Source organism: Oreochromis niloticus, linkage group LG23 (assembly GCF_001858045.2).
Source record: "Oreochromis niloticus isolate F11D_XX linkage group LG23, O_niloticus_UMD_NMBU, whole genome shotgun sequence".
In the NCBI taxonomy this organism is placed as follows: domain Eukaryota; kingdom Metazoa; phylum Chordata; class Actinopteri; order Cichliformes; family Cichlidae; genus Oreochromis; species Oreochromis niloticus.
This window is the reverse complement of record NC_031986.2, coordinates 45,450,315-45,469,482: the sequence shown is the minus strand read 5'-3', so window position 1 is coordinate 45,469,482 and position 19,168 is coordinate 45,450,315. Positions and strand designations below refer to the sequence as shown.

Here is a 19,168-nt window from a genome sequence, read left to right as displayed (position 1 = left end):
TGTTGTTAAAGAGGGTCAAAAATGTTTCAACCCAGTTTGTTTTGCAGCTTCTGTATAGCAGCTTTAATATAGGGAGGACACAACTTCCTGACTGTGTGAGTAAAATCAGGTTTTTTCTCTTTGTCAGTTTAATAGTTTCTGTTTTGCCTGTCACTGTTCCCTGTCTGTTTTCTTACCTGCTTCTTCCTGACCTTGTACTTTCTCCTGACGTTCCCTCTTTCCTCTCTCCCTCTTTGGACTGACAATCATACACAAATAGATTGGATTCAATTAGATGAAAAATTACATTAATATGAAAAAATACTATTAAGATCACTAACAAAAAGTCCTCTCTCAGTGTACTTTCAACCAAAAGGCAAATAACCAAACCACATGAACATCTAATAAAAGATATAAATATTGAAACACTGATCCAACATTATCCTTTATTGATGGATCATTTGTTTTTACACTTTTACCTGAATGTTGCTCCTTTTTTTGAAAAAACTTCCTTATATCCCTTATGAACCTGGCTGTCTCTCTGTACACAAACACATACACACACACACACACACACACACACACACACACACACACACACACACACAACCGTAGTTTTAAGGTTAATGGGCATCCAGTCAGTTAGCTAGTTAGTATCCATTTCAAACAGGACAGTGGTAACAACAGTAGGCTACGGACAATTTTTAGTTTTAGATTTTAAATATGCTATATAAATTTCAATGGGAGCAACAGGACGGTCAAATGTCGCTGATTTTACTACAGAGTAGGACGGATTGTAGGGCAGCAAACATTGTCGGAAAACATGTTTTCAACACTGCAGGTTACCTGGTGTAATGTTTTTCAGCTAAAAAGAAACATGGCCTGACTGCTACCTAACTATATAAAGAGTAACTGAAGGTTAAATGCAGCTAATATGTCCTGTTTTAAGCCAGGCACTTACACCTCCCCTCCGCTGCGTCTGCTGCCGCTCTGGCAGCAACAGAGCTAGAGCCAGAGTAAGGGAGAGCCGAGCTGGAACAAACCATTTTGGGAGGGGGGGTGTTATCTATACTTTTGTTGTTAAAATGTTATGTTTCAACCAAGTACTGTATGGTTTTTATATTTTTAGCAGTGTGTCACACAGACAGCAAATATTGTCCAAAAAAAGTAAGAAATCTTTGGGGGTGCTTTGATTCATTTTGGGGGTGCTGAAGCACCCCCAAAAATGGGCTAAAATCGCCCCTGGTTTAAAGTGTTGTTCAAATTAATTTTAAAATGTTTATTCATGTCAGTTGACTGAGGACATAAAAAAAAATCTTAGTGTAAGATTTTGAGCAATATTTAAAATGGTTACTTTACAGTAAATTTTCCTGAGGGTCCATCATCCCGTATGCTCCTCTGTAGAGTGTGACTCATGTTTTGCTCTCCAGGTATGTGGGTAATCTTCAGAGGATATTTGACTACTCACCTCTTGACCCCACCCAGGACTTTGCAACTCAAATGTAAGTGACTCCAGTGTTACGTTATGTAGTGTGGAACTGCACAAACAGGAGAAGGTGTTTTTCTAGCTGCTGCTCAGGACTGGAATATTTTGTTAATTATAACATAATTAACATGATGTGTTGTTTTCTAATAGGACCAAATCTTGCCAGTGAATTTTGATGCTAGTTATAAAATCTGTTTGACTTTGTCACATAAGCCAGTATGTTGCAAGAGGCCAGTCAGATGCTATGGGTGTGATGGATGGGAAGTAGATTCTTAGCCAGGCAGGCGATAGATATCAGCTGTGTATTTCATGCTGTGAGGCACGCAGCCAGATAAAAACACGTTCATATCTGTCACTGTTAAAGCTTCTCAGTGAGAAATGGGTCATAGAAAAGTAAACCTGTTTATTTGGTTAAGTGTTGTGTTGTATAATGGCGCTCTCTTAAAGGCGTTTAAGGATAAGTGTGGATGAATTTTCCTGTTGGTTGGATTATTCTGAAGAGAATTTTGTTGTAAACACGTAGTTAATAGGCATGCTATGTGTGAATAAAGGTCAAGGTGCTGAACGAGAAACAGGAAAGTCTTTCATGATCAGAGATGGGCAGTAACGCGTTACTGTAATCCGATTACGTTTTTCAAGTAACGAGTAAAGTAAGGGATTACTATTGCAAAAACGGTAATTAGATTACTGTTACTTTCCCATAAGCACGCTGCGTTACTGCGTTACTGAAACCGTGATATTTTTTTTTGCGAGAGTGTCTCATGACAATGACGTAAGCGAGTGCGACGTTCGTGACAACAGCTGTGTCAACAATGATCAACAATGGATAATATGTCGAGTGTGGAGAGAGTAAGAGCGTGCAGCGTTTAAAGCGTGGAAGTACTGACCTTACTTTGAGTCTGATTCCGTAAAAAGTGACAAAAACATTAGTGTCCGCTGTTCACTGCGTGGGAAGAAAACTTCTTTTTACAGCGATAAAACCCCGAGCAAACACCGACTATGCTACCACGGAGTGGGAAATTCACAGAGAATCTTGCAGATTCTTCCACTGACCGCTGCGGCACACCTGCACCAGGGCAAACATCCGCCTGCTATACAGGTGAAAATGGAGCAACAGGACCGCTAGTCTTTGATTTTATTTATTTTCTGCTGTGTTTTACTTGCATCTATTTGAAAGAGTGAGTGTAAACACAAAAACATATTTTATTTTATGTGCTGGAATGTGCAGAAAATAGGTTTAAATGTCAAAAAAAATTCTTCCAGTCAGAGAATGTGGTATATAATTTAATTTTTGCTTGATGCATAAAGTTAAAAGATTAAAACTAATAAAACAAGTTTTAAAAAGAGACGTTTCCATTTGATTACATTTTGTATGATGGATTATGCAGAAAAAGTAGAATTGGGCTGAAAGATCTATCGCTTTATCACCTATTCAGGTTGTAAATCGTGTTTTTAAAAAGTAACTAAGTAACTAAGTAATTAATTACTTTTTTCAAGTAACTTGACCAACACTGTTCATGATGCACATGAAGCAGTTAAGTTCATTAAATTGTTTTTAAATGTTGTTAGTTGCGGTGCTGGTTTACCTCACTAAGTTAAGCAGGTGACCTGTAAGCTGTAAGGCTAACACAGGGCCACCGCCTGACACAAACTGTTTTAGCTCCTCTTCATGCAAACGTCCTTCTGATTGGCTGCTCTGAACACCTGAACAGCAGGTGGGTGGAGCTACTGTGCTAGCAGCTATAGTGTGGCTGTTATTACTGAATATTGGACGTCTTCTTTTGTTCCAAGAGTGGAAAAACGCCCATGAAAACACGCCTGGATTTGAATCCTGAGCTTTTGGCTCAAAGGGATAACTGTTACATAGGCTGACCTCACTGTTTAATAAGAACATCACTGTAGTAGTGTATATATGACAGGGAAACAAATGAAGCAGACAAGGTCCCCTTCCTTGCTCCTTTTGACTTTTAATAAATATAAAGTAGTATAGAGTCGATGAAAACTGTCATCAGCCTTGAATGAATCTAAATGACTGTATTTCTCTTAATTGTCTCTCTGGAGTACCACTGCACAGACTTATTTATAAGACAAGAAACAATCACAAAGAGCTGCACAGAGGCGCCACAACCAGTCCAATAACAAAACAGGCACTTATTTTGTAGGACTACAGCCTGCTTGGTGAGACAAAAAACTCAGGATTAACATGAGCTGGCCTCCAAGTGCCCTGTCTGAAGGTTTTGTAGTGTCTTTTTCCTTGACACCTGTGCACACTTCCTTCAGGGTGTGCCATCTAAAAAATAACCCCAGCAAGACTAAAATAAGACTCTACTTTATGCTTATGTGTGTGTTTTTTGTGCGGCAGGGCTAAACTGGGACATGGACTGCTTTCAGGCCAGTACTCCAAACCGCCCATGAAATCTGAGCTCATTGAACAGGTGATGAAAGAAGAATACAAGGTGTTAAACTGGGTATGTCCAGCTTCCAAACTGGGTCCATAAGCAACAGAAGCATGCTAATAATCCTAACGTTTAGATTTAGCTGCTCAGTTTGATTTAATATTTGTTTTTTCATATTAATGTAACAGAATTTTTGTTTTTTAGGTTTTTAAAGGAGTGTAGTTGAGTTTATATAGGCTTAAAGTTGCTTCTCTTCTCCTCCTGCTATTTTCATTTTGTCTCCAAACTGTTGGCAGCAGTTGGAGCTGCTCGACTCCAACAGCTCCATTAATATTTTTTGCCTTTTAGTTCCCCACATCACAGCTTTATGTTGCTACATGGGTAAAATGTGCTACTGTTTAATTTATATGAATATTTACGTGTTTGTTTGTCATTTGAAATTGTTGCCTTTTCGGAGTTGTAGTACACATCTGCCACAAAATTACAGGACAGCCATGAAAGTGTTATTTCTGTAAGCCCTGGGCTTCTTCCATAAGCTTCACCAGCCACCAGGCCGAGCTGTGAGCTTCCTGCTCATGTGATGGGGAAGTCATGGTTGGACATATATTGACAGCTGGGGAGATGTGGGGGAAGAGCTTGTGTTGGCACGCTGTGTTCAGCTTGTATTATGTCAGTGTGACCCAGCACAATCACAGAGTCTCATCAGATTGTTTTCTTAATGCTAGCACACGTTCTCGTGATGGAGGTTGATGGTTTTATGTGTTAAAGACTATTATTTTTGTTTGATTGCAGGGAAAATATAGATTGGATGGCAGCAACATATTTAAAAATCTGCTTATCTTATAGTAACTACTGGTTTATTCTTTTTCACACTTTAACTTCTGTTTAACCAAATTAAATGTCGATATGTCTGAAGGAGCCGGGTTAGCCGTAAATGTTTTTGCTGCATCTTTGTGAAAGCACATTTTTATATGTATGGCAGCAACATTGTTTTAGTCACAGGCTGCAAGTATCAACAGTGATGGCAAGCATTGGAAAACATGAGCATTGTGATGCAGACGTCTGTATTTGTTGTTATGAAAGCTAGCTTAAAGTTTGAGTTTTTTAACAAAGAAGGTGGCTATGCCAGTGCAAGGAACCCATCGCAGACCCGATGGCTCAGGCAAAAAGCATGTTTTCCAATGCTCGCCATCACTGTTGATACTTGCTGCAGCTCACAGCCCGACTCACATCAGCATCAACAACCCAGGACCCAGTAAGATTTTCAAGCCGGCGAGGCGTGATTGCAGATGGCGTGCAGGTGCATCCATCGCCCCTGCAGCAGCACCGCAGACCCCGCCCCCGCCGCAGCCAGATTTTCAAAGTTAATGAAACTTAGAGTTGCATTCAGTATCAGTGTTACTTTGTAGCATCATATTTTTCCCACATATATTATTGTCATGTTAGACAAACATGTTGATTAGCCTGACATCACACATTCCTTCCAAAATCTATAATTCCCACTCTTGGTCAGCTGTCTCTTGTGTTATATGGTCCTCTGAAAAGGCTGAGTATTTACGTGTAGTCAGACTATGTGAGACATCTTTATATGTATATATATATTTTAATTGCAGCACCAGCAGAAGGGCATCTCTGCTCGAATGTTAAAGGCTCTGGTCAGCAGGGGACACCCAGAGTTTTCCTCCAACAGACAACAAGATGCTCATGAATTCCTCCTACACATGATCAACCTGGTGGAGGTGAGTGAAGCCAGTGGATGGGTAGGTAAATGTCTTCACATATGCACATGTACACTAATTACACACTTTATTAGACATCCCTGTTCAACTGTCTTATAATGCAAATACTGTGTTCAAGTTCAAACTGAGCACCAGAATGGAAAAGAGGTGATACCAGTGACTGTGGAAGTGACAGGCTGTGACTGCAGAGTTTGCTGAACTGCTGGGATTTCCCAACACGACCTTCTCTATGTTTGAAAAAGAGAAAATATCCAGTGAGTGCGAGTACTCATGACGAAAATGTCGATGTCAGATGTCAGAGAGTGGCCAGACTGAGGCTGGCAGCAATAACTCAAATAAGCACTTGTTGGAACCAAAGTATGCAAATGAGCACAAAGTTAATCTCAAACTGCTTTCAGTGACAATGAGTTCACTGCACTTTGAATGGTCTCCACAGTCACCAAATTTCAAACTACTAGAGCAAGTTTGGGTTGTGTTAGAAACTGGAGATTCGCATCATGGATGTGGAGTTCAATAAATCTGCAGCAACGTCGAACCAAAATCTCTGAGGAATGTTTCCAGCACTCTGTTGGCACAAAGAATTAGAGAAGTTAAGAAAGCAAAGGGGGTCCAAATGGTATTAGCAAGGTGTATCTAATAGACTCTGTGCACCTTAGCATATGCTACTTCCGGTGGGGAAACTCCTGTATAACCCGGTGTTATATTCGCTCCTTGTTTACGGTCGTGTTTTCCAAAACAAGTCAACCAAATGGATGAATCAAGCGGCGATTTACATTTCTCAAGATGTCTTGGGCATTTACCGAATATATCTGTTGATGATGTTCATCGACTTGTCGATATTTTTCCCCCGCGCCTCAGAGCAAAAGAGAGAAAGGATTCAAATTCTATATTTCTCAGTATTTGTATACAGCGGTCCCTCGTTTATCGCGGGTGCTATGTTCTAAAAATAACCAGCGACAGGTGAAATCCGCAAAGTAGCCAACTTTATTTTTTACAATGATTATAGATGTTTTAAGGCTGTAAAAGGCCTCACTACACACTTTATACACTTTTCTCAGACAGGCATGAACATTTTCACACTTTTCTCTCGTTTAAACACTCAAAGTTCAAACCTTTGTAGAAAAATAAGTCCAGTATTATAGAATGAAACCAAAGATCAAACCCTGTTTTCAGGTCCAGAACATGGGAATAGAGCAGCTGCCAGAGAATTCAACATCAATGAATCATTAATAAATCAATGAATCAGAAGTCCAACTTTTTGTGCGATGGTTATCTCCAGAGTCACACTGCTTTTGCGATCGATGTAGCGATTCTGTACTGTACAGGAGAGAGGGCACGGAGGAGATCGACAGTGGTCTGCAGCCGATCAGGACCCAGAACACAATGCACTGTTTTAAAAAAACCCAAACAAAACAAAGCATGCAAAATTGCACTAAAAAAATCAGCGAAACAGTGAGGCCGCGAAAGGTGAACCGCGTTATAGCGAGGGACCGCTGTAATTGTGAAGGTACGTCACAACATACCCTTTGTAAATACTAATATATAGAGACCCTTACCAGCAATGATTCATTCATTTTTTATATCCTGTGGCTTTTTTTCATGGTTTGTTTACATGCTGTGTAGGGGTGTTCTTGGCTAGCTGATATCGACATAAAGGGGGAAACATTTGACTATTGTCCACCTGTAGTTTGAATGCTGAACATTTGCCTGTTTAAATCATAAGAACTGTCACTATACAGAGATGTGCTTCTGAATGTGGATGATGTGTCTTCTCATTTTGTAATGCAGTTCTGCTTGTGTTGAGTGATGTAAACAACCGATCGATCTAAACTCTTCAAACGTCAAAATTGATCATTTGATTTTTTTATGACACAGCAGTGGTGGGTGTTCCTACCTTCTGCTCTTTGTAACTTAATGCATGTTTCCGTTTTTGTGTTTTGGACATGATTTTGGAGTCCATCTTCGCAGTAGCGACTGACCGCAAAATAAAGCTACCGGAAATGTACAACCCTACATCTGGTCTTAAAACAGAAAGTTTTCTCGTGCACAGGGTCTATAAAGTGGCTGATGAATGTATAAATCTGGCAAACGACTTTTAGAAATGTAAATAAATCTAAATACATCTGTATATTCTACATTTGATGTAATTGTTACAATGTTGCTCTATAAAATAAAATAAAAAAACCCTGATGTCTGTTAGCGCTCCTCGCGACGTCACAGAAAATGACGTAAAACATCCCGCGTGGCTGATGTGCTGTCTTGAGTAAACTGCAGTTTTCTGTAAATCCACAACATTGTCACAGAGTGGGAGCTGTTGTGGGATATGGCGAGTGTGACCCCGGACACACACGGCGACAGACAGTTTATTGGAGGAGGGGCCGTTTGTTTTCGACTAAACAGAGCATGCCGTCTCCCTGGTTGGTACATAAACAAAGGGTGTGTTGAAATGTCTGTCTCAAGCAGGATATATATAGACCTCTGCTATCGCTTACACAGTGTGGCCAGATAATGCTTCCTATTCTGCCTCACCCAGGATGCATGCCCTGAGGAGGACCTGATATTCTGGACATAAACAAAACATACCAGCCATTCTCTCCTAACCTCTGTGGCTGTTATTTAAAAAAAATCTGTAGATATATTTCACACTTGCATTAAATGTGATTAAAATTTTTGTTTTTCTTTCCACACTTCCTTTGACCTACTAGCTAGCGTCTACATGCCAGTTTAGTTACCCATACATGGATAACCTGAATAACATCATCACCATCAGCAGCATGTCCAGTCTATGTCATCCTACAAATATGGCTGAAGTGAAATTATAACTTGTGTATTCCTGTAGCATCTTAGAATAGAAGGGCTGGGCTGCAGAGAGGCCTTGGCCATGCAAACGAGTGCTTTAAACACAGTGCCATCCTTCACCACCGTCCTCAAATAAACACAGCTTCAATCAGCCCTGCTGTTCATAGAGAGGATATGGAGCCAGTCCGTGATAATGATTCTTGTGCCTAGTTTTCTAAAAAAGATGCAGCTCTCTCCATTGAGCCAGTTCGTAAATTAAAGAGTCACATCAGCATTTTGAATGGCTGTATTAAGAAATGTGGGTCAAACGACAGTCACGATAAAGTCTTGCCAAGAGAGTGTAATAGACCACAGCAAACACAGTCATGTCTGTGATTTTATGTATCCAGTCTCCATCCACCTCTTCCCCAGTTTGTCATTGTTAAATAGAGCTGTTACATTTAATCGTCTTTATAATTTGCTTAATATGCCAGCGCTCACACCTCTGGCAGAGCTTTAACAGCAATCTGAGGGAGACTCGGGACATTGAGTCCGAATGAACCATGTTCAGCACCTCCATTGCTGAAGCTGTTGCACTGAGCTGCAGTTGCAAGGTGGTTGGTGCCCGTCGTGGTGGTGTCCCCTGAACTAGACGTGAAGGGAACCATCAGACTGACGAAGGTTTGTCTGATGGTTTGGTTAGCCTGTAGGACTTTGATGGCAGCTGATAGGTACCGACAGGCCAAGCGGAACACGGTTTGGGCAGTGGCTGAAGCAGAAACTCGAGTGTGGGAGGAGTTCAGGGAGGAAAAAGACTTTCGGACTGCCTTGAAGAGACATGGAAAACCGTCAGGCGACTCGGGAGGGGAAAGCAGTACTCTACCTGCACTGTGTATAGTCCGGGTGGAGCACTGCTGACTTCGACTGAGGACATTGTTGGACAGTGGAATGAACTTCAAAGACCTCCTTAGTCTTCCGCAGAGAAAGCAGAGTCTGGAGATGCGGGGGACAACTCGTCTTTTCTGGGGGGAGGCCACTGAAGCAGCTCCTTGGTGCCAGAGCCCCTGGTGTGGACGAGGTTCGCCCTGAGTTCCCGAAGGCTCTGGATGTTGTAGGGCGGTCTTGGTTGAGACGCCTCTGCAGTGCTGCGTGGAGATCAGGCGGGGTACCTCTGGACTGACAGACCAGAGTCGTGGTTCCCATCTTCAAGAAAGGGGACCGGAGGGTGTGGTCCAACTGTAGGGGGATCACACTCCTCAGCCTCCCTGGGAAAGTCTATGCCAGGGTGCTGGAAAGGAAAATGCATCGAACCTCGGATACAGGAGGAACAATGCGGTTTTTGTCCTGGTCGTGGAACCCTGGACCGGCTCTTTAACGTCTTGAGGATACTCAAGGTGGCATGGAAGTTTGCCCAAACAGTCCAAATGTGTTTGGACTTGGAGAAGGCATTCGACTTTGTCCCTTGGGGTATCCTGTGGGAGGTGCTCCGGGAGTATGGGGTGTTTGGTTAATTGCTATTCAGTGCTTAAACAACCGTTGCAGGAGCTTGGTCTGCATAGCCTCCAAATTTGAGGCCATGGTCCTCAGTTCGAAAAGGTTGAAGTGCCTACTCTAGGACAAGTACCCAAGTAGAGGAGTTTAAGTATCTTGGGGTCTTGTTCACGAGTGAAAGGAGAAAGGAGCAGGAGATCGACAGATGCATTGATGCTGTGGCTGCAGTGATGCAGATGCTGTACCAGTCCATCATGGTGAAGAGAGAGCTGAGCGTGAAAGCGAAGCTCTCAATTTACTTGTTGTTCTACGTCGCTACCCCCACCTGTGGTCATGAGCTTTGGGTAGTGACCGAAATACAAGCAGCGGAAATGAGCTTTCTCTGAAGGGTGGCTTAGAGATGGGGCGAGGAGTTCGGCCATCTTGGAGGAGCTCAGAGTAGAGACGCTGCTCCTCCACATTAAAAGGAGCTGGTTGAGGTGTGCCAGTCCAAGACCCAGGACACACTGGAGAGATTATATCTCTCGGCTGGCTGGGGAACGCCTTGGTGTTTCCCCGGAAAGGCTAGAGGAGGTGGCCGGAGAGAGGCAGGTCTGGGCTTCTCTGCTTAGGCTGCTGCCCCCGCGACCCGGTCACGGATAACTGAAAGAAAATTAATGATGGATGGATGGATGGATGGCATTTGGGACTAATACTTTATGACAGTGGTGTCCAAATCCAGGCCTCAAGGGCTGGTGTCCTGCAGGTTTTTGATGTGTCCTTGATCCAACACAGCTGATTCAAATGGCTAAATGACCTCCTCAACATGTGTTGAAGTTCTCCAGAGGCCTGGTAATGAACTCATCATTTGATTCAGGTGTGTTGACACAGGGTGAGATCTAAAACCTGCAGGACACCGGCCCTCGAGGCCTGGAATTGGCCAAGCCTGCTTTAGGATAATAAACTAAAGTCAGCCTGACACATAATCAAAATGTGGTCCGATTCTGTTATCAGTTCTCATATTCAGCTTCTCTGAATCCTAAATCTTGGTGTTTTCGCAGAGGAACAGCGCAGGCTCAGAGAATCCAAGTGATGTGTTTCGCTTCCTGGTGGAGGAGCGAGTTCAGTGCTGCCAGACTCGTCGTGTCCGTTACACCCAGCGGGTTGACTACTGCATCCAGCTGCCCGCTCCATTTGAGGCCGCCAGCAATCGAGGTAAAGGATCCCCCACGCGCTTACAATGCAAATGGAGGCCACATTTGCCTCTGGTCACTGCAGCTGCATGGCCCCGAGCTCAGGCGGCAGCAGCAGGTGGGAGAATGAACAGGACCTGCTCTCAGAAGGGAATAATGTTCCCGGCTAAGAGCTGTTTTTTATGTAAGGTATAATTACACCTTCACAGCTTAATATAAAGTATTATGTGACAAATTGTATGTACTATTTAAATGTTGCCAAGATGAGTTTTAGTTAAAGCACTGCACTGACGTGAAATGCTACACTTCTTCTTGCAGCTTTTGCAGCACCTTCAGTTCCAAGAATGCTGCAAATGAAAGTGACACATTTTTGTTGTTTTTTTCATTACCAGAAGAGCTGCTTGCATATGAGGTGAAGCGTAAGGAAGCAGAAGAGAATATGCGTCCCAGTCCCGAACCAGTGAGAGCGCGGATCCCTTTCACTGCTTGTCTGCAGGCCTTCACAGAGCCGGAAAATGTTCCTGATTTCTGGAGCTCGGCACTGCAGGCCAAGTCAGCTGGAGTCAAGTAAGCAACGTCCACCTGTTCTCAGGCCAGAAATGACCAATGTACACCCCTTTTTACCCAGTATATTTAAATGAAAACCAGCTGGATTCGTAAACTGAATTTTCAACACATTCTTTTACAGAACTTCCCGATTTGCCTCGTTCCCAGAGTATCTGGTGGTCCAGATTAAGAAATTCACATTTGGAGTTGATTGGGTGCCGAAAAAACTAGGTAACTAGTATCTCACACTTTAGTAATTGATCAGATTTATTGACCTTATATTTCCCTCCACCAACATGTCTCAGTAAGTGCAATGTTGTAAACACCCAGCAGAGGGCATCATTAAACTGCAGTTCACAAGGCACAGCGGTGAATGCTTCGCCTGCACTTGGGACACATGGTTATAAACGTATATCTGTCATCCTGTCTGTGTCCATAAAACACTTTTGCTGTTTAACTGCTAGTTGAAAATCAGTTGGTGTATTTTAGCACTTAAAAATGTTCATAAAGTGTTCAGTTCAGTTCATAAATGGGGAAAAAGGTCAGTTCACGCCTCACATATAGATCGTAATATTTAGAAGTTGATCTGGGAGCTCACTGTTCTTACTGCTGGATTCTTCAGTTTTATACTTTTATATCTCGCTGTCGCTCTGCAGATGTGGCCATTGATGTTCCCGACTTCCTGGATCTGAACCGGCTCCGAGCCACGGGGCTGCAGGCAGGTGAAGAAGAGCTGCCGGACCTCATGCCTCCCATTGTTTTACCTGAAGACACCAGAGGTATGAAATAAAAATAGAGGAGGGAGTTTTTAAGCCTATTTGAGTTTAACAACTTGCTCTTTTCTGTATTATTTTCTGTTTGATGTTGACAAATAAACATCCATATATTATAATATATGGCATCTATTAGATGCTGCTCCAGAATTCAATGAGAAGGTTACAGGCTCTCATAAATTGCCTGCATTGGCCTACAGGGGTGTTAGCAGTCATGCATGAATTCTAGAAAAAAAAAGTGTACCAGCACCCTTAATTACTCCGGGCATTTTTGGCCCTTCATCTTTGATTTCACAGTCTGTTATTAATTTTAAAGGGCACTGTTTTCCCAAAGCGCCGAGCCTTTTGTTGTACTATTTAACCAAAAAGCCAAGAATATTTCTTCACTCCATTTATGTGCTAGAAACACCTCCGTATATGAAACTTTGTGTTTACCCTATAAAATAACACGTTGCTGCTTAAACCAGCTGCAGTGCCCCACATCCTTTTTGGCAGGTCTCGGGTATTTTTGTGAATTAAATGGTCTGTGAAATTGTCTCTAATATAATATTCAGCTCAAAGCCACCCATATTCCCTCCTAAGGGCATATTAAATGGAATCCCACAGGAAAGGCATGCTCAATCAATTACTGAAGAGTGTTTGTGTTCACAGTGTGGCTAAGCCTAATAGGTTCTAATGATTTCACGAGATCTCCTTGTAACGCACTTCTCTCAGCTCTGGGATAAAAATACTGGAAGCTAGCGAGTTATAGCACTCAATAAAATATTGTCACTTTTTAAGAAACTTTTTTTGCAGGCTTGGTAATATTTCCGCCATTAAATCCAGGCCACTTTACCCCTTATTAAAAATCAAAAATCAACCCCACAAATGCAGTGCCCTCCTTTTTGTTTGCCTTTTGTCTCCCTCTGCTCTGCGATTGCAGTTTCCTCCTCCTGTTGTAAAGTTCAGCTACATCAAGTTATCGCTGTCTCTGTTAATATTTCAGCAGATGTGAAGTACAGAGAGTCCTGTAATGTTTCAGGCTCTGAACACAGCTTGAAACATTACGGGGTCGGTGGGCTCGAGCAGAGATGGGAACATCTGAGAGCAGCCTTTGCTGTGCTTCACACATCCATAAACTTGGATGTTTCTTTGGTTTCGTCTGCTCCATCTTAGCACATGAATACACAGTATAAAAAGTTTGCACTCGCTTGTCTTAGTGTGCCTAAATATTTTAGGACTGAACATGGTGTGCTGTACCGTCGGTATCAAACAATCAGAGTGGAGTATCTCCAGATTAGAGCATCATTGTTTTGGTTTGCCTAGACCCTGTTACGGCTCGGCGTCCTGTACAGATATCTTTGAGGGCCACAGACACATGCATGTTTTTATTTGCAGTAAATCTGCACGTCGCTCTGAGCTTCTATTTCAGGAGGTTAAAAACAGCGTTGCGTCTGTAAATCGTGCAGCTAAAACTGTGAAATGAAAACCGGTCAGAGGAGACAACACACTGCATTCAATAGACTTTCAGATTTATTTATTTCACGTTCATATGAGTTTTGCTGGTTGTAAATTGACCGCTGGCCCGTTCCTCCCCTGCTGAAATTCGCAGTGATTCATCGTTGGTCACACTTCTATCTCCAAAAGGCTTCAGTGATTCTTATTGATTTCATAGCAGCACACAAATGTGTTTTCCTGTACGCTGCTTGAAGCACATTATTTCTCATTGGTCTGTTTCTATTCACTCAATTATTCCAGGCCATTTAGAAAATGGAAAGTGAATTGTTTTTTTGTGCTTCCACTTTTCTTTTGGTTAAAAAGTACAAAATTAACAATTACAAACTGCACACGATGTATGTATCCTTCCTTGTTTTTGTTACTCACATTATCCACTTAAACCTATTAAAGCAAACCAGCAATTTAAAAGAAACCATGGAAGATGGCTACTCCAGCTGAGTTCACTGGGTCAATATTTCCTTTCAGTTAATATACCAAACTGGATAAAACCCAGCAGCAGCCCGAGGGGCTGTAACTGAGGCAATGAGAGGAAAACAAAGGACAATGAACAAAACCCTGCACTGCTCTCAGGCCATGCTTCTGCATTAAGGGCATGACAACTAACTAGTGTTTTTTTTTCTTCGTACACCCGATGTTGTCATATCTGTGTAAAATAAATACTGTTTGTAGGACACTGACAACATTTCATGGTCCAAAATAACAGAGTTGGGCAGCGTTTCTGTGATTTATGAGGAGTGTGGGAGGGGACCTTTGTTTCTCCCCTTGATGTTCTGCAACTAAATTATCCTTTTATGATGAAGGTAAAAAAAAAATGTAAAAACCGATTGAATTACAAACTGTGCCCAGGACCTGCCATGGGTACCCGAAAACATCTGGATTCCCTGTGTTACAGTGGGTTTGTTTGATGAACTGGATCTTTGTTTGTGAATATTAATAACGTGCCAGCAGCTCAGATTTTCCAGGATATTGTCTTGGCCGATTATAGATGCTATCTGTGCAAATGTCTGCAAATCTTTTATTATTCTCAAAGAGTGAAATGACTCCAAAACAGAAACAACAGTAAATACAGAACCAGCGATGGTGATGCTTGACTGTGCCGTGTCCTCCTCCTCTTTCAGATAACTCCATGAGCTCCTTGGACTGTAAGTATTTCATTTCTCTGCACAGCTGTGTGCTTTATTGAATAAACATGCAACATTTCTATAAGTTATAACCATAGAAAATGTATTTTGGGCTCGAAGCAGTGGTGATGAATGCTAGTGAGCTAAACCTCTGACCTACCTGAGCAGGTGCTGCAGCTGCTCTCGACTTTGTGACAAACTTGGCTTTGCTGTGCAGCTCTGCTTGTTTTAGCCAGACTCATTTCTCTCCTTGATAAATCATCCCTCAACAAAGATACCTCTGCAGGCCCGATGCTCCTCTGCTTTCTTTGTTTAATGAGTCCCACAGAGGGAGTCTCCACAAATCGGTTTGGCTGTTTAGACTCAAGCCACTGCTACTGTTGAATCAGCAACTGCATGTTTTAGTTATTGATGCTGATTTCTTGTGTCCCCAGCTCCAGAAATAGACGAGGCCGCAGTAATGCAGCTGGCGGAGATGGGCTTTCCGCTGGAGGCCTGCAGGAAGGCGGTGTACTACACGGGGAACATGGGTCCTGAGATGGCCTTCAACTGGATCATAGCCCATATGGAAGAGCCAGGTGAGCCAGCATCACGGCACAATTCACCGGGGATGGAGGATGATGTTGTGGTGGAGTGTGAAATTAAACATGTCACATGACCTCTACAGTCAGAAGTTCTATACAAACGTTTTTCTCAGTTCAGGGTTAGAAACATGTTAGTGCTGGTATCAAATTACATGTTGGGACTTATTTGCTTTTTTTCACACATAAAATACTAAATAAAAACAATACAAATGCAGTTTTTTCCCTGATGTGCACTATATATCTTCAGAAGCACTCACCCACCCAAATCATTCAGTTCAGGTGTTTCAGTCACTTCTGTGGCTGCAGGTGTGTAAAATCAGGCACGAGCAGGTCGCTCGCAGGAGCTCGCTGAATTTCAGCGCGGTGCTGTGATAGGACGCTACCCGTGCAGTCCACGCGTTAAATTTCCTCATTACTAAATATTCCACAGTCAACTGTTAGTAGCATTATAACAAAGTGGTTGCAATTGGGAACGACAGTAACTGAAGTGGAAAGAGAACTCCTCTGCGCCGAGTGTAAAGTTTGGTGGAGGGAGAATTTTTAGTTCCAGTGATTTCTTAATGCTTCCGCATGCCAAGATGTTTTGGACAACTTCATGCTCCCGAATTAGTGGGAACAGTTTGGGAACTTCCTGTTCCAACATGACTGCGCACCAGTGCACAAAGCAAGGTCCATAAAGACGATGACGAACACGTTTGGTTGAAGAACATGACTGGCCTGCACAGAGTCCTGGCTTCGACCTGACAGAACAGCTCTGGGATAAATTAAAGCAGCGACTGTGAGCCGTGCCTTCTCATCCAACATCAGTCTCCAACTTCACAAATGCTCTTCTGGAAAAATGGTCAAAAAATTCCCTTTCAAAAAAAAAGCTTTCCTAAACCTTGCGGAAGACCTTCCCAAAAGAGCTGAAGCTGTTATGGCTGCAAAAGGTGGCCGACATCATATTAAACCCTGTGGTTTAAGAAAGGGATGTCACTCAAGTTCATGTGAGTGTGTGAAGGCAGATGAGTGAATACTTTTGTCAATATAGTGTGTCAAAGTGTAACTAGTGTTTCACAGCGAGGCTTCAAGACAACATGGTGGTGATATGAAATGAGTGTGGGGAGAGTGCTGAGCATTAAAGGAGTAACTGTAATCCAGACAAAGGTAGAAATACTAGAGACAAATAATAGAAGAGCTGCAGTGAAAACAAACAAAGTTTAGATGGTAGTCAGATTACATAAGATGTCTGTGTTGCATGTTTTTATCCACATATCAGCCAAAGGCATTTTTCCCCACTGTGGTGCTGACAGAATGCATTACACAGACAGGCAATTTTATTTGTTGGGGACCTTTTTAAACACAGAGGTAATTGAAAGTGAGAGACGCATCACATCTCATATTCTTCCATTGCATGCACTGTGTTCCTTTGCGTGCTGCAGGTGCTTATCTGTGCTCACCTGCGTGCACGATCGTCTCCAGAAACTTTGTCGGGACTGACGTTGTGTCTTTGTGTTGAGATGTTCCCCTGAGGTGCCGACTCGTGTCGCTTTTATTTCCCTGGTTGGCTGTAAAGGGCCTCTGCAGAGAAGGGAAATTAGAGCAGACCCCCACCTCTTAGTTTTTAAATGGGCTTGATGGATCTACAAAATGGGCTGCATTCAGGCTCAGTGACATCAGCTAAAGGGTCCGATCCTGCACAGAGGTTCTTTCAGCTTATTTTGGTTTGACAACTAAGCCGCTGTTCACTTAATCACTTTAGACGCCGCAGTGAATATAAACAGTAAGAGGGCTTTAAAGACAATGTGACACAGCCGTAGTTTAAGACTTAACATGCAAACATCTGCTCTTCCATTCCTCAGCCTGACAGAACGACGTCTTTCTGTGGTATAAACACATCTGTATAAGAGGCGATCAGAAGGACGCAAAACAAAATAGAGATGATGGGAGGAGATAAGTGGTGCGCAGTTTAATTTATGGCAAGCAGAGTAATGAAGGCTGTGTTTATGGCCAACAGTAAGTCATTGTATTGGGACTGTCCTTGTTCCTCAGCTGAGGTCATTACGCACCTTCAGCAAATTCAACTGAAAGTAAGAGAAGTTTTAAGTGTTTTACTTAAAAATGAGTACTTCCATTCTTTAAAAAGACCTGGTGCTCAGTTTCACTGTTCAGTATATATAAAACGTTCACCAGATATAAAAGTAATATTCCTTTGATTTCTCTTTTTAAAAATCTGATTGGCGTATAGTTCATTTTAATGCGATTACTATAGCTACAAGTTGAAATAGTGGTTAGCGCTTTACTGTATCACAGACAGAAGCTCAAATATTTGGGTAAGCGTTTGATGACGGTGTTGGGAGGAACAAAACTCCCTTTTAGCAGGAAGAAACCTCTGGCAGGACCAGGCTCTGGGAGAGGCAGCCATCTGCTGCAATCAGCTGAGGCACCGAGGGCAAAGAGGGAAATGATGAGCATGGAGAGACAACAGACAACAAACAATAATAGTATGACAGTAAACACTGGGCTGGCTGGTGGAGCCGGTAAAAGCAGATGGTAAACAAGCAGCTCTGGAGCCAGAGATACCTGCTGGAAGGGACGGCGAGGACAGCGAGGGACAAACGCTAACTAAGACAAAGAGTTAATGATATGCAACTGTGGCATATAAGCTCGTGGAGGCTGAAATAGAGTAGATGGGAGGTTTTCAGGGACGGACCCAGACAGCATAAATAAGGGATGATTCAGGCTTCACTGTAGGCTTTTATAAAGAGTCTCTAATCCTCATCTTAAAGGGAGAGAGTGGAGTTTCGAAACTGGGAGCTGACTGGGAATGGGCCAGAAATCTCTGCATCCCGTTCTACCTCTGATTACTTTACAAAACAACAGCATATTTGCACTGTGGGAGGGAAGTGCCAATAGCAAACATAAGACCTTTTCAGATATGTTTTAGCTTTTTTTTTTCTGCATTTTACAAAGAGAAGCTGGCACGGGAGAAATATGATCAGCCTAGTTCCTGCTAGTACTCATGCTGTAGCTTTTTTTTTTTTTTCCACATTTGCATCCTGATAATAAGGACAGAAATCTAGTAACTAAGTAACAAATACACTAAATGAACAGAAATGCTGGGCAACCCACATGTTACACTTACAGAAGCTTTGAAGCTCGCAGTTACTGCATCAGCAGAGCATTGGTGACTTTTACACTCTGCACCTCAGCACTTAGTGACTCTGTAACTTTACATGGTCACCCAGTTCCTGGCTGAGTGGGTCTTCAACGCTTCCACTTTGCAGTAATACCACTTACAGGTTGTCGTGGATTATCTAGGAGGTGACTCGTCGAGTCGTTGGCGTTCTGTTACAGCACCACACTCAAATTCAGTGAGATCTTCTCTTTAGAGCGGTCCATTCTTTCACAAAGGTTTGCATGGCTAGGTGCTTGAGTTCATACACCTGTGGAACTGAAAACACTGGATTGAAAGATTACAAGGTGTGGCCTAATATTTCTGTGAGCCTGCCTTGGAAATACACCAGCCTGATTGGATAAGCAAAAGTACAGATGTTTGGCTTGATGGATGACCAATAACTTTTGTCCCTATAGTGCAGATAGACTTTCAACATGACTTAAGTCAGG

At 42.5% G+C, this 19,168-nt stretch overlaps 1 protein-coding gene across 4 annotated transcripts in view; it reads left to right on the top strand.

The window, feature by feature from the left end:
- usp13 (ubiquitin specific peptidase 13) overlaps positions 1-19,168 on the top strand; it is a 38,860-nt gene that overhangs the window by 13,136 nt on the left and 6,556 nt on the right. For 3 of the 4 annotated variants that reach the window (XM_019351843.2, XM_025902799.1, XM_005479206.4), the window contains 9 exons: positions 1,410-1,481; positions 3,828-3,933; positions 5,475-5,600; positions 10,910-11,063; positions 11,434-11,608; positions 11,730-11,818; positions 12,244-12,366; positions 14,976-14,999; positions 15,413-15,556. In XM_019351843.2, the coding sequence (XP_019207388.1) occupies positions 1,410-1,481; positions 3,828-3,933; positions 5,475-5,600; positions 10,910-11,063; positions 11,434-11,608; positions 11,730-11,818; positions 12,244-12,366; positions 14,976-14,999; positions 15,413-15,556 (1,013 nt within the window). The remainder of the gene's footprint in view (positions 1-1,409; positions 1,482-3,827; positions 3,934-5,474; positions 5,601-10,909; positions 11,064-11,433; positions 11,609-11,729; positions 11,819-12,243; positions 12,367-14,975; positions 15,000-15,412; positions 15,557-19,168) is intronic. The other variant, XM_005479205.4, reaches the window with a different exon arrangement.